At 42.1% G+C, this 15,541-nt stretch overlaps 1 protein-coding gene across 1 annotated transcript in view; it reads right to left on the minus strand.

Moving 5' to 3' along the window:
• The window catches only part of orc3 (origin recognition complex, subunit 3), a 67,017-nt gene that overhangs the window by 48,953 nt on the left and 2,523 nt on the right, over window positions 1–15,541 (minus strand). Inside the window, exons 2-3 of the mRNA XM_043686893.1 lie at window positions 10,982–11,036; window positions 3,861–3,958 (exon numbers count right to left, since the gene is read on the minus strand). Coding sequence (XP_043542828.1) covers window positions 3,861–3,958; window positions 10,982–11,036 — 153 coding nt within the window. The remainder of the gene's footprint in view (window positions 1–3,860; window positions 3,959–10,981; window positions 11,037–15,541) is intronic.

Raw genomic sequence — 15,541 nt, forward strand, 5'->3', positions numbered from 1 at the left:
ATTGGCAGTTACCTTGGCAGGCAGGATGCTGCAACACCCCCAACGCATTATGGTTTCTACAAAACTAATTTGTTCAATCGTGAAGATCTAAGCATAACTGCCCTATGAAAGCCACTCAATTCAAGGGATTTAGGGATTGGCCAACAAATGCCAGTAATTTTCACAATCCATGCAAAAATAAAAGAAATTACCATTGTTGAATCCCCCCACATGTCCTGTATAGAAACTGGGTCAAAATCCTGCAACTCCCCCCCTCTAAAAGTACAGTAGGTGGACTTACCACCTCAAAGACTGCAGCAGTTCAAGAAGGCGGCTCTCCACCACTTTCTCTAGGACGATTCGATCTGGGTAATAAATGCTGGTCTAGTCTGAAGTGCTCATAAACCATAACAAAAAATAAGCTATAAGCACAGTGTCAGAGCAGACAGTAGTCTGTAACATCCTGCATCCTCATTCTTAATGAACAGCTTATGCTCAAAACATCGACACTTCTGCTCCTCAGATGCTGCCTGACGGGCTGTGTTTTTCCAGCACACATTTTGACTCTGATCTCCAGCATATGCAGTCCCCACTTTCTCCTGTAACATTCTGCACTCACGTGATATCAAGTTCCATTCCACTGCACAGGATTAGTATGCAACACACCAGGTCTGGGGACATGTTTTCAAACCTCATCATGGCAGAAGGTGAAATTTGAATTCAATTAAAAATTTGGAGTAAAAGAACCAAAGCAAACTGTTGCAAAGACCCAGCTGGTTCACTAATGTGCTTCAAGGAAGGAAATCTGCCATCTTTACCTGGTCTGCCTACACATTACTCTCAGTCCACAGCAATCTCGTTGACTCTTAACTGCTCGATGGACAATTAGACGGGCAATAGTTGCACCATCTTATGAACAAATATTAAAAGATGTAGTAATGGTGGACAGCAGGTATATTTTTGATGCCAGTAAGATCTGACATGACGTGACTGGAGAGGAAGGCTACACAATCCATCTGGGTACAGGTTGGCACTTTTTAAGGAGCACAGTCCTTGACTGTGATTCTGGATCAGTAAGCAGCTGTGAGGTAGAGCGGCCCCTTTTAGTGATTAAGTTTGACCTTCCATCCTGCATTCTGTTTTATCCCTGACATTTTACACAAATCTGGAGCAGGTGGGATCTGTACCTCAGCCTCCTAGTCTAAGACGTAGGTACACTACCAATGTACTACACAAGAGCCTTACCCTACTTCCACCTTCCAGTTTTTAAGCACTTATAGATATTAATAAAATCACAAAAGGATAGGGTGAATAGCCAAGGTCTTCTCCCCAAGATGGGGAAGTCCAAATCTAGACTGCATAACTTTAAGGTGAGAGGGGAAAGATTTAAAAGGGACCCGAGGGGCAACCTTTTTTACACAAAGGGTGATTCGTATTTGGAATGAACTGCCAGAGGAAGTGGTATATGCAGGTACAGTTACAATGTTTAAAAGACATTTGGACAAATACATAGCTAGGAAAGGAAGGATATGGGCCAAATGCAGACAAATGGGTCTAGTTCAGTTTGGGAAACCTGATTGGCATTGACGAGTTGGACCGAAGGATCGGGTTCCATCCATGACCGCTTGTTCCTTTTTTTTTTAAATCTGGAAGTGCTATCACACAAACAACTGAACAACTTCCCCATGACCAAAATCACTGTGACTGTGTGTTTTTGTTTTCCTTTTTAAATAGTAACTACCACCAGTAAAACACCCATGTAATTAATTCAATATTTTCATGCAAAGCCTGTTAAAGGCAATTCAAATCATCAGAAGTGAGAGGAAAGTAGGGAGAGAGGGAAAGGACTAAATCAAAATTGAGTTGGAAGGGGAGATAAAGCACTGTATCCCCCACGTTGCCTACCTCACTCTAAAAACATTAATGGACATGCTTTCATCGGTCACAGCATTGAGTATAGGAGTTGGGACATCTTGTTTTCGCTGTACAAGACATTGGTAAGACCACTTTTGGAGTACTGTGTGTAGTTCTGGTCATCCTACTATAGAAAGGATATTATTTAACTAGCAAGAGTGTAGAAAAGACTTACTAAGATGTTACCTGGATTGGTAAGTTTGAGTTAGAAGAGGCTGGACAGCCTGGGATATCTTTCCCCAGGAGTGTAGGAGGCTGAAGGGTGACCTTATAGAGGTCTGTGAAAACATGACAGGCATAGAGAGGGTCGACAGCCAACAGCTTTTCCCCACTGAGTCTAAAACTAGATGGCATAAGTTTAAGGTGAGAGGAGAGAGACACAAAAGGGTCCAGAGGGGCAATTCTTTCTCACAGAGGGTGATAGTCAGGAATGGGCTGCCAGAGATAATGGTGGAAGCGTGTACAATTTTATAAATTAGAAATGTTTAGACAGGTACATGGAGGGATATGGACCAAAGACAGGGAAATAGGACTAGTTTAATTGTGCACACTGAGTGGCATGGACAAGTTGGGCTTGCTTCCACACTGTAAACCTCTATGATTCTATGATACAATGTTATCCCTCCCTTGGAATGAACATGACCATGCAAGAGGGGCAGACAGTCGGCAGAAGTGACTTTCTCCAGAGCCCAATGCCTGGAACTGTTAATAGCCAGCCTGGCTAGGCCCAGGAACTGACCCATGAGGATGTTCTCCCATTACCCACACCTCTCCCCACTGGCTGCCCAGCGATTAGGAGCAAGCAGCTGAAGCACAACCAAAAACACAACAAAAGGTTTTTCAAATAATTAAAAAGAGAGTGCAAACACCCACAACCAGTATACACATGGTCCATGGAGCCGAAAAATAAACAGTTTGGTTTGGGAGTCTGTGAACCGCCACAAACTGTGGTTACGTGGGACTGCTGTGTGCAACAAATCCACCCCAGGTCACCGAGTGGAAGAAAGAGGTCTCCTGTGTAAAGAGCTCTCTACTGGGGATTCCTGCTGCATGGCAGTAAATAAGCAGACCAAGGCCTGTCTGGGTGACAGATGAAGGAATCAAAGTGGATGGAGTGTAGCAGCATCTCTGTGCCATATGGAGAGACACACTACACATTTTCAAGATGTGGCTCAGGTTGTGGGCTCCTAAGGGCGGTCCAGGAGCCTGGGGCCGATATGAAATTCTCTCCAAACAGGGGTATACACACACACACGATCCAACCACACACCTGAACACCCTCCAACTGGTGCACTACGTTGGGTCCAAGCACCGCCATCTTGAGGAGATTGATGGCAGGGGCTGTGAGTTGGATGTCCACTCTGCCCTGTGTCCACAATTCCCGGGGCAACATCCAACCCAGGTCCCCACCACCCAGCATGTGCCCAACTCTGGCCACGGTGATGGTGGAAGTGTGGATTCCTGAGCAGCAGCTTTCTGATAAAAGCAGTTACTCCTGATGGTGGGAAGACCCGGCCCAAGTTGACCGTGTTCCAGACATTGCTGAGGTCCAATTGCCGGGCAGCATTCTGAGTGAAACCTTAAGACCCTTGTGATCTATGACTAGGAGCTGTGTATCGGAAATGTGGTCATGCACCTGGCAGGAGAAATACAATCCCAGAGCACACCATAACTTTCAACTCTCTATCCCTTTATACGAAGGGTAAACTTAAACAACTTGCATATAATAAAAACTGTAGAAATTAATTGATTAATCTTCACTAAATGCAGCACATTTAAACTCACTGAACCGAACCTGCATTTATTTACACAAAAACACAGTAATGATCCCGTGAAGTGGAGGCTGCTCAAGTGGAAAGCACAATTTTACGATTTATATAAATCAATTAAATGACACCTTCTGTTAAACTCATTATAATCCGAATGCGTCATTAAAATCCAGGCCTGACTTCTATACAAGAGCTTACCTCAGTTTCCTCTTTCATCTGTTGCCATAGTGACTCATAAGTACTAAACCGCAACCTGTCACTCTCTGAAATAGCATCGCCTTTATTGAAGAAGTCAGCTGCAATATAGAAATCAGAGCATAGCTTTGGTCAGAGTTATAATAATTGTCATAACTAAGCAGCTCTGATCAACTTCAAAATTTAAGAAATAAATATTTTAGGATACCTTAAAATCCACCGCAGCCATCTTCTTTTTGTTGCCTTTTCAGCACACACCTTCTTTAGTGAAAACAGGCAATAGGTCCCCACTCCGGGCCCTTGTAGAGGGGGGAAGCACCTGAACTTCACATGGGAAGGTTTTTATAAAATGCAAAAATGATTTCATTGAATTTCTTCCTAAAAGCTCAATGCAGCATATCAAACAGCCAGCAATGTCCTAAAGTGCACGTAATATAAATAACATTTTCTCGTGCAACAAAAGGACTGCGTTTCCTTGTTGTTCTCACTGACTATAAGTATCAAGGAGACTGCCTATACCACTGATAATGGTTCACAAATTCTTTGCCACCTTGGATCCAGGGTGACAGACAACTCGTCTCTTGATGCTTAGGGAAAGCACCCATCACATATAGACAAATGACAAAGTGTGCATGGAAATACATCAAGCCCTGTCTGAGGTCCAAGGTTTTGGTTTAATAGGCCTGTATTCTGAGCACCTTGTGGTACAGCAGGAAGCAGAGACAAGAACAGCTGCTCAATGATACTCACCTTCACTGTTTGGAGTGCATTCTGCACACCTTGCAGAAGGACAACAATATGAGCACTGCAGTCCTCTCAAAGGCAAACCTCCAAAGTAACACACTGCAGCAAACAAGTCAAATCACCATATCCGATTACTTCAATTTTCTGCTTCAAAAATTGTTTCTTTGGATAGTCTTGGGATATAATTCCAGCCAGAACATGCCAAACTCACATTCATAGTCAGCATCATCGTTTTGCCCAAGAAATGCATGTTCTAACTGGAGGTAAGGGATCGGCAGGTGACCAGGTTGTTGCTGTGAAGTTTAAGGCATGGTCACACAGAGATGATTCAATGTGGTCAACAGTGAAGTCAGTCTTCTAACAAGATGAAGGAAGCTGGTTTCCAGCTAATAGTCATAATACTTGCCAACTCGGTAAATATATGTACTACAGTGAGGGAATTTGGTGTTCATGAAGATCTGGTAAAAGAATGGAAGTAGTAGGAATTGACCCCGAAAGGGATGCTCAAGACTAAATGTGCATTGAGCTTTTAGGAAGAATTTCAATGAAATAATTTCTCTATTTTTGTTGCCGTAAATCAAAACAGGGACAGCCACTGCCTGATATTGGAAAGCATGTAGTGGAATGGTTTCATCCTCATCAGAAATGCAATGTGTTTATACTCACTTCAGTGGGCCCAGTAAAACCCAGAGCTCAGCAAAGATTTCCGAGCAACAGTTAGCTGGTGTAGTCACCTTATGGAACAGCAATGACTCATGTTGCGGGAGAGATGACAAAATGACCAGCTAGCAGGGATTCATCATCAAACAGCAGAAAATACAGGAGTAACCATTATATCACAGCAGGATGAGACACACATACATTCCGATACTCCCAGCAACCATGTGATGGGGTGGAAAGATGCAAAAACAGTTCTGATGAAAACAACAGTGCACGAGAAGACAAGATTCACAGTGGTGTAAGCCTGCAAGGCCAACAGAATAAAGCTGATGTCTGTTCGCATTTTCAAATATAATATCACGCCAAACAATGGAGTTCCCCGAAAACATGTTAACACAAATCTGTGAAAATGGCGGGAAAAATAAGAGGGAGTGAAGTTATTAATTGGTATTGTGTGGAAGAGATGTCACAATCTTTTGCATTAATAATGCAGCTTTTATTCCGATCCCATTTAACCAGTGAGAGCTAGAAACGCCTACAAAGAAATAATGTACACATTGTAATTATACTGTGGGGCCTCATGTCTGCAGTCCAACCTTTGGAAGAGCTGGTTGGCTGATAAGGGAAAATACAAAATCACCAAGACTGGAAACGTACACACTAACCCCTTGATGGTCTGTCAACATTTTCCCATCAAATCATGGGAAGTCAATAATGTAAAACCTATCAGATTATTCAGACAACAAAAAAATGTTAACTATCCAATTTGATGGCAGAGGGAGGATTCTGAAACAAAAACACATCTAGCTAAAGGGACTCAGAATAAATTCTATGAACTCTTTGCATCAGACTCCAAACACAATGAAATTAACAGTTTTTAAGACTTCAATGTGGTTAATGGTATCTTTACACAACTACTTTCTGCATAAGCTTTGCCACAAACTTCATATGAATTACTGGTATTTTGTCCCCCTGCATTTTAACATGAAAACCACCCACATCAGTGATCACACTTTGGTGTATAAGTTCACTTGACCCCCAATCCCCATTTTGGAAACACCTTTTGGAGGCTTCAAAGGTCGATTTGTATGACAACATCTTCAGTATGTTGGCACTCATTCAGCTGCAGCACTTGTATGTAGAATGATGAATGAGAACAGGAATATTTCCTTCAAAAGCTTCTGAATCAGCTGTACCAGAAGGTGGTGCTGTAATAGGTATTATCGACATCAAATAAATTGCACACATTTTTACAATTTGAATATAATCCCTTTTTTAGTCCCTTGCTCAAAATTTTAATTTGAAGTTATCAGACTCTCCCAAAAATCTCCAAGAAAAGCAAAGTTTCACACCTCGGCTTGGACAAGTTAGACCGAAGGGTCTGTTTCTGTGCTGTACATCTCTATGACTCTATGTTCATTGTTGTTCGGAGTGAGAGTTGAATTTAAATGTGCCGTCTGAATGTATGTCTGGTTACCTGCAAGACTTTGCATTTATTTGGTAGCAAGATTATAAATTTCCAAAGTAAGTTATCAAACTAAAAGTTTCTCTGCACCTTAGAAGTTCAGTTGTTTCTCCGTTTTAAGTAATAAACTATCCTGATATTCTTCCAGCCAAAGTGAACAAATTTACATGATCCTCCGTCTTCCAGGTTTTTGCTCACTCACTTACCCTATACAAATCAGTCTGCATCTGTGTATTCCTCACACAACATACTGTCCTATCTCTCCTACTGTCATCTATAAATCTTGCTAGCATATCTTTGCTTCCTTCATCCAAGTCATAGAGACATACAGCAAGAAAGTCATTGATATGTATTGAAAAAAAATTGATGCCCCATCACAGCCCTTTGCGGGACCCCATTCATGACATCCTGCCAATCTGACAAAAGCCCATTTTAAAATCCTCTGTATTCTGCCAGCTAGCCAATCTTCTATCCACGCTAATATATTACCTCTTATCCTGTCAGCTTTTATTTTCTGCAAGAATCTTTTATATGCCAACTTATCAAATGCCTTCTTGAAATCCAAATATGGTATAGTTGCAGGCCTCCCTTTATCCATAACCATGTTAGATCGACCAATGGGTTGAGGAGTGGCAGATGGAGTTTAATTTAGATAAATGCGAGGTGCTGCATTTTGGAAAGGTAAATCAGAGCAGGACTTCTATATTTAATGGTAAGGTCCTGGGGAGCGTTGCTGAACAAAGAGACTTTGGAGAGCAGGTTCATAGTTCTTTGAAAGTAGAGTTGTAGGCCGCTTTTGGAATAGTGTGTGTAATTCTGGTCTCCTTCCTATCAGAAGGATTTTGGGACATTTCAAAGAGTTCAGTAAAGACTTACAAGGATGTGGCCAGGGTTGGAGGATTTGAGCTATAGGGAGAAGCTGAAAAGGCTGGGACTGTTTTCCCTGGAGCATCAGAAGCTGAAGGGTGACCTTATAGAGATTTATAAGATCTTGAGGGACATGGATAAGATAAATAGACAAGGTTTTTTTCCCTGGGGCGGGGGAGTCCAGAACTAGAGGGCATAAGTTTAGAGTGAGAGGGAATGATTTAAAAGGGACAACTTTTTCATGCAGAGGGTGGTGCATGTATGGAATGAGCTGCAAGAGGAAATGGTGGAGGCTGGTACATCATTCAAAAGGCATTTGGATGCATATATGAATAGGAAGGGTTTAGAGGGATATGGGCCAAGTGCTGGCAAATGGGACTAGATTAGTTTAGGATATCTGGTCAGCATGGACGATTTGGACCAAAGGGTCTGTTTCCATGCTGTACATCTCTATTACACTATGACAGATATGAAGCCAACGTGTTTACAGTTGCTGTTTTCTCTGTCCTCCTCTCTTTTTTTTAAGATTAGATTTTTTTTAGATTACTTAGTGTGGAAACAGACCCTTCAGCCCAACAAGACCATACCAACCCGCCGAAGCGCAATGCACCCAGACCTATTCCCCTACATTTACCCCTTCACCTAACACTATGGGCAATTCAGCATGGCCAATTCACCTAACCTGCACATTTTTGGACTGTAGGAGGAAACCAGAGCACCCAGAGGAAACCCCACGCAGACACGGGGAGAATGTGCAAACTCAATACAGAGAGTCGCCTGAGGCGGGAATTGAACCCGGGTCTCTGGCGCTGCGAGGCAGCAGTGCTAACCACTGTGCGACTGCACCGCCCATTTCTTGAACAGAGGTTTAAGATTTGCTACTTTCCAGTCTGGAACCTTCCCTGAATGGAAGGATTTTGGAAAAGTAACACCAACAGATTTTCTATCCCGTTAGCAGCCTTGTTTAAGATCTGATCCCAGAGATTTCTCCGCCTGAGGTTCTATCCATTTGTTTCCCTCATGATTGTAATTTTGTCAAGTTCCACTCTCCCTTCTGCCTCCTCATGTACAGCCATTATCAAGATAATTTTGTAACCTCCATAGTGAACACAGAAGCAAAATTTGCTACTTTCATCTGCTTTAAGCATATTGTAGCTTTTTATCTTTCAGTATTCTTGGGACTTAAATGCAAAAAGATTCATTTAAAAGCCAAGGACAGTGGAAGCGATTGCTGTACTTTTTAAAATCAAGAAACCTGACTCATTGTTCAGGCTGTTTACACTGATGCAATGCTGTTTACTCAGCCAGTGATGGGAGACTAGTTGCAGATGAATTGGATCAGTGTGTACAAAATGGGATTCAGCCAGTAACAAGAGGCTGATTGGTCTGTGGAGTCAATGACAAAGACCTCCTGCCTGCCAACAACTATGTGTTTGTTGATGTGAACAAAACAGGCAGAAGCTTTCATGCCTCCTAAACGGTAGGTGGTGCCCTTGGCTCTGCAGTGAAATAGCTCCAAAAGCCTGAAAGTCACCAGTTTACTTTCCCTTAACAATTGCTGTAGGATGTTGCTTTTAAACATTAAGCCAGAGACTTTATAAATTGTGAATCTTTGTCTCCTACAAGCAAGTTAAAGTACCTGGAGAAGGAAGATCGAGACGCAGAAAGTGCTGACCACCCACAAAGCTCACTTCAGTTAACCCTATGGACAGGGACCACTGAACTGCCCTCCCAGTTTCTTCCCTCCGCTAAGAACACCAATTTTTTTTTTCTATGTGTGAGTGTATGTGTGTGTGTAGGGGGATCAAGAGTTTTAGAGTTTTAATATAGGTTGACAGTTAATATTTATTTACCTGTAGCTAGAACTGATTTATTTGTAATAGATAGCAGTTATTGTTATATACAAAAACCTGGTCTGTACTTTCCGTTAATCTGGGTCTTGAAAGAGTGGTAAATTGGGGAATTTTGCATATATTGATAAATCCTTTTGAAACTTTTGTGACAAATTGAGGAAGAGCAGGGCTTGATGTCCAGATGTTACCCTAGTGAGGCATTGAATTGTTGTATATATAGACTCGTCATTCTCATTCTCTGGAGAACCAATACATGCTTTACATATTCATTTCCTTTTTAAATACACACAGAAACGCTTGCTGGTTTTAAATTCCTAGCTAGCTTCTTCTCACACTAATTCCTTCCTCCCGATTCACCTTTTATTCATTCTCTGCCATTCTTTATTTTCTGACCAATCATGTGTACAGCCAGTCATCTTTGCACAGATACACTTCTTCCTTAAGTTTGACGCTTTCCCTACCTTTTGTTAGCCATGGATAGTGGGTTCTCCCTTCAGGGCTTTTCTTTATAATAGGAATATATATATTCTGTGTATTCTGAAATATCCACTGTGTCTCTATTCTATCCCTTACCTGGGAAGCCAGTTCACCTCAGTATCGTCAGCTTTCATACTCACATAATTGCTATTATTTCAATATTAATCTTAGTCCTAATCTTATCCCTTTAAAACTGGATGTAAAATTCAAATCACACTGAGGTCATGGATTCCCATAGTTAAGGTCATTAATTAATCCTGTCACAATACCAAGTCTAACATAACCTGCTCTCTGGTCTGCTGTAACACTCATTGTTCTAAACATTCAATGAACTCCCCATTCATCTGCTACTGATAATCTGATCTTTTAAGTTTATATTAAAGTCTCCCATCACTATAGCCGTCCCTTTACCACAAACATCCAATATTTCTTCTTGTAAACTTTGTCCCACTGTATGATTAGTTAAGGACATTCAGACCACTAACTCAAGTAATTTCTTTCCCTCCTATTCTAGTCTACTACACACCCCTCTCTACCCAGGACCCAACAATTCTCACCTCTCCAACCCTGCACACTCCCATCTTTCTTTTCCTGCTCATATTTTTGAGAGTAAATTAATTATTTAGGTTAATAATGCAGCTGAGCAAAGGGGCCAGGATTATCACTTTCATTTTGTACTTTACAAATTTTTAGCTGTATGCAAGCTAATTTTAAAAATGGAAATGCATGCAGTAGCATCCTAGGCTGAATCATCCACTTGTATTAAGATACATTGCACCTCTTTTTGCAGCTGAAGTACAGGGTAGCAGTTGGTCAGGAAAAGGCACACACTCCAGTTCCCAGAACCTTGTGCACGTGCATGTGTTCATCCTCAAAACACCCCTTTATTGAATCAATGTTTTGGGAGGGGAGGTGGAAACGTAGGAATTAAAACATTTGGGGAAGAGACAGCAGAAACAAACAGGTGATAGAAATAATGATTGGAACATCATTAAATATGGCGGTGTTTTTGTTTTAAATGCAATACTTATTTACTCAATGTTATCATGGGTACAAACCTGCAACAGGTATCTTTCTCTTTTTGGAATCTTTTGGCTTGAAGACAAAACAACCCTGGAGGCAAAAGAAAAAAAAACATCAAGCTTCTTGCAGCAACATATTAAAATGATCAACACGTGTGGAACACATCACTAAATCTCAGGCAGTATTTATGGATGTGGAGATGGTTAGTATTGCAAAGAGCTGCCTACATTAGTTTTTAATTAATTGGTCTTCTATTGCCAATTGTAATATCCCTGCGGCCAAACCATCTGAACTTGCTACCTCAGTAGTCTTCAGCCATTTAACCCATTATATCAGTTTATATGAATTAGTCACCTTCAAAGGAAAACAGCAAGTAATGAATTTGACGAAAAACGTACGATAATTGACATTAATTTAATATCTTGTTCATGACACACTGAAGACAAGAATACAAAGAACATAAAGTTTTAAAACAATCGAAGCAGCAATCTGTCAGCCAGAATGGGCTGGATACATTAACACATCTACACGCCAATGCTGCTATCCAACACTGTCAACATGTGGCTACACCAACATTGTCAACATGGCTCCAGGCTATACGTAGGGGTAAGAAGCTGTTACTGAAGTGAGCAACTGGCTGGAACAAATTATTGTAGCTCAGGTGCTGGATTCTGTAGTGGAATACGGAGTTCTCCACACAAGTACATTTAGGAAGATGGCAGCACATAAACTGCTCCCTTAGCCAAGATTTTCCATTAGAACTGACACGGTGTCTACTTAACAGAGTGTAAGATTGCTCTGATACAGTTCAGCCTCAGAAAGCAAGGAAATTCAACATTTTCAAATTGCGCTGACTTATCCTCTCCACCAATATCAGCAGCACAACAACAGTAATCTATAATGCAGTCAAGACACACCAAATTATCAATAACTTCGCAACATTATGTAGGTTCTGCCAGTGTCACCTGGCTCCGGATATTATCATAGCCTCAATCCAGACCTGGTGCAGGAACCGAGTGCTGGAGGAGATGGAAGAATTGTTGTCCTCAACATCAGTCAGCAATTAATCCAGAGATCTAGGTAACGTTCTCAGAACCTGGGTTTAAATCCCTCCACGGCAGATGGTGGAATTTGAATTCAATAATAATCTGGAAATGAGAATCTAAAGATGACCATGAAAGCATTGCTGATTGTCAGGAAAGGCCCATCTGGTTCACCAATGCCCTTTATGGAATGAAATTTGTTATCCTTATCCAGTCTGGCCGTCATGTGACTCCAGACCCACAACAATGTTGTTGTCCCTTAACTCTCCTCCGGCAATTAGGAATAGCAAGAAATGCTGGTCCAGTCATGGACACCCACATCCTATCAGAATCCCACCGGGTCAGTACTGAAGCTCTGAAGAGCATCCCATCCAAGCCCAGTCTGCCAGCCTATCCTCATATTTCCCATGGCTTATCTCCCTGGCCTACATTCCTGGACACTACAGGTCAATCAACCTAACCTGCACATCTTCAAACTGAATGAATAAAAATAAAAAATCAAAATAAAAAACAGTTTGGTTTAAGAAGCTGTAGAAAAGCCAGGCCTGGAGTGTCATGAGGAGGAATACCCCTAAATAGTTGGAGCTATATGTTAGGCAAAGCTGGGATGATGAGAGACCATGAGTGCAGGAATTCCTCTGAGAAGTGTTGTCGGTCCATGACCTTCCATCTATAACCTGGAACTGTTTACTCATGATTGCACAGTTCCACTCCCAACTCGTTCTTCAGGATATCCAGGCTATGAAGCGAGAGCTAAATGTCCACACACCCGTCAACTCAGTTCCATTCTACTTCTATTTCTTTCTTGAACTGTATAGTGTGGTTGCAAGCCTCATTCCTGGATTTAAACGCGCCTTTTAAGCTGAAACCTACATTGTACTGAGCTGGTGCTGTTTTTGAGAAGAGTCAGTACACTGAGGCCACACTTGCCCATTCAGGTGGATGCAAAATATCCAAATATTTCATTTGAACAAGGCTAACGAGTTTGTGCTGCCGTATTGGTAAATACTGACACCTCAAGTAAAAATTAACAACCATCAATTCTCTCAGAGCTTATAATAGTTTCTTTAGGTGGGGTTTTCTGGCACAGTGGTAGTTCCCTATCCCTGAGTTCAGGTCCTACCTGCTCCAAAAATGCATAATAACATCTCTGAACACGTTGATTTGAAAATATCAAACATAATTTCTTCTCCTTGTGACCTTTGTTTTGTGACTGGCCATTTGTTGGGAAAAGCAATTAATTTGTTCTGAATCATTTGGGAAATCAGGAGGAACAGAAAGATGCTTCATAAATTATTTAATTCATGGATCTGTGGGTGATGCAATAGACTGTTCTCAACAATGTAGCCTCAAGTCTATGACTCCAGAAATGATCAATAAGGCAAAATCAGAACACTTAGAATTAACCATTTAGGGTATAATCAAGAGGTGTTTTAAAATTCTCTATATTGTGTGAAAGCTCATTGTATATACGCATGAGGCTTGCACAATAAAATATTTGGGGATACTCCTACACACTCTGCTCACTACAACATCACACAAGTTTGTTAAAGACAAAGTAAGATTACATATGAATTTTTACATTAATATATTAACTGGCCTCCGACATAAAACAACTACAGTTGGAGTTGCATGCATGGAGGCTTCCGCATCTGCAACATTACTGTAGTCCCTAAATTCACAAAATCATTACACTACAGGAGGCCATTCAGCCTGTCAGAATCCTCTAACTGTGCAGGGTTATGGGGAGATGGCAGGAAAACGGCACTTCCTTCCTTTTCAAATAACACCAATTCCTTTCAATTGATGCTGGCTCAGCCACACCCTCAGACAGCGCACTGCAGCCCCAACACCTTCATGGCAATGCCCAGGCCCCACTGACAAGGCTGAGACAGGTTCAAGCACCTTCAGCCAGATGTGCTGAGTGGACAATTCATCTTGGTGTTTGCCTGAGGTCCCACAGGTTGACATACAGTCAATTTGATTCACTCCATATGCTATCAGGAAACAGCTGAAGACACGAGATATCACAAAAGCTATGGGCCCTGATGACATTTGGGCAGCAGTACTGAAGACATGAACTCCAGATCTAGCTGTGTTGCTAGTCAAGCTAGAACATTGGCGTCTACCTAACAATGTGGAAAATTGCCCAAATATATCCTGTCCTCAAGAGGCAGGACAAATCCAGTCCAGCCAACAACCATCCTATCACTCGACTCCTGGTGATCAAGGGATGCAAAGTGTAGATGACTGTGAATACAATGAAGTTGTATTCACTCAGATGGGTTCAGCCCAGGCTAAACCACTCCTGTCCTTGTTACAGCCTTCGTCCAAGCATGCACAAAAGAGCTGAACCCCTGAGATGAGGAGGGGGTGACTGCCTTTGACATCAAGGAAACACTGAGTCAAGTGCAGCATCAAGGAGCCCCAGGAAAACTAGTGCAGTGTAATGGGAATTGGGGTAATTCTCCACTGGCACAAGAGGATGATGGTTGTGGTTGTTGGACGACAATCATCTGAGCTTCAGGACATTGTTGTAGGAGCTCCTCAGTGTAATGTCCTAGGCCCAACCATCTTCAGCCACGTCAGAGGTTGGGATGTTCCCTGAAATTGCAAATTATTCAGCACCATTTGTCACTTCTCAGATACTGAAGCAGTCTTTATCCAAATGCAGGAACACCAGAACATAACTGCCTGGACTGACAAGTGGCACCTAATGCTTGCACCACACAAACGTAAACAAAGACAAAAGCGAACATAACCATTGCCCCTTGACATTGAATGGCATTACAACTGTCTGAAGTGCCCAGTTTCAACACCCAGGGGTTACCATTGACCAGAATCAGAAATGGACCAGCCATAACAATATTGCGGATATAAGAGCAATTTAGAAGCTGGGACTTTTGACTCTCCAAAACCTGTACATCATCCTCAAGTCAAGAATGTGATGGAATACTGTTGAATGCAGCTCGAACACAATCTGTTTGATGCTAAAAATAAGACAATGCTGGTGAATTCCTGGCCTGCTTTCCTTGTTTATCTAACTGTTTCAGCTCTCTCTCTCTCTTTCTGGGCCTCATTGTCACCTTTCCACTCATCCCTCCCCTCCTTTCCAAGACCTCCATTTCCTTCTCTCCCACCCACCCAACCAGTAAACTTCTACTGACACACTCACCCACCTGGCTGAACTGGTCCTCCCCTTCAACAATTTCTCCTTCAAATCCTCCCACTTCCTCCAGACCAAAGGGGTAGCCACATGGGACCCAGCTATGCCTGCCTCTTTGTACATGGAACAGTCCATCTTCTGCAGTTACATCGGCATTACTCCCCACCTTTTCTCCCGCTACATTGATAACTGTATTGGCACCACCTCGTGCTCCCACGAGAAGGTTGAACAGTTCATCAACTTCACAAACACCTTCCAACCTGACCTCAAGTTCACCTGACCCATTTCAGACACCTCACTCCCCTCCCTGGACCTCTCCATCTCTATTTCCAGCAACCGACTCGACATATGGACATCTACTTCAAACCCACCAACTCCCACAGCTA

This window comes from Chiloscyllium plagiosum, chromosome 3 (genome assembly GCF_004010195.1).
Source record: "Chiloscyllium plagiosum isolate BGI_BamShark_2017 chromosome 3, ASM401019v2, whole genome shotgun sequence".
Classification (NCBI taxonomy): domain Eukaryota; kingdom Metazoa; phylum Chordata; class Chondrichthyes; order Orectolobiformes; family Hemiscylliidae; genus Chiloscyllium; species Chiloscyllium plagiosum.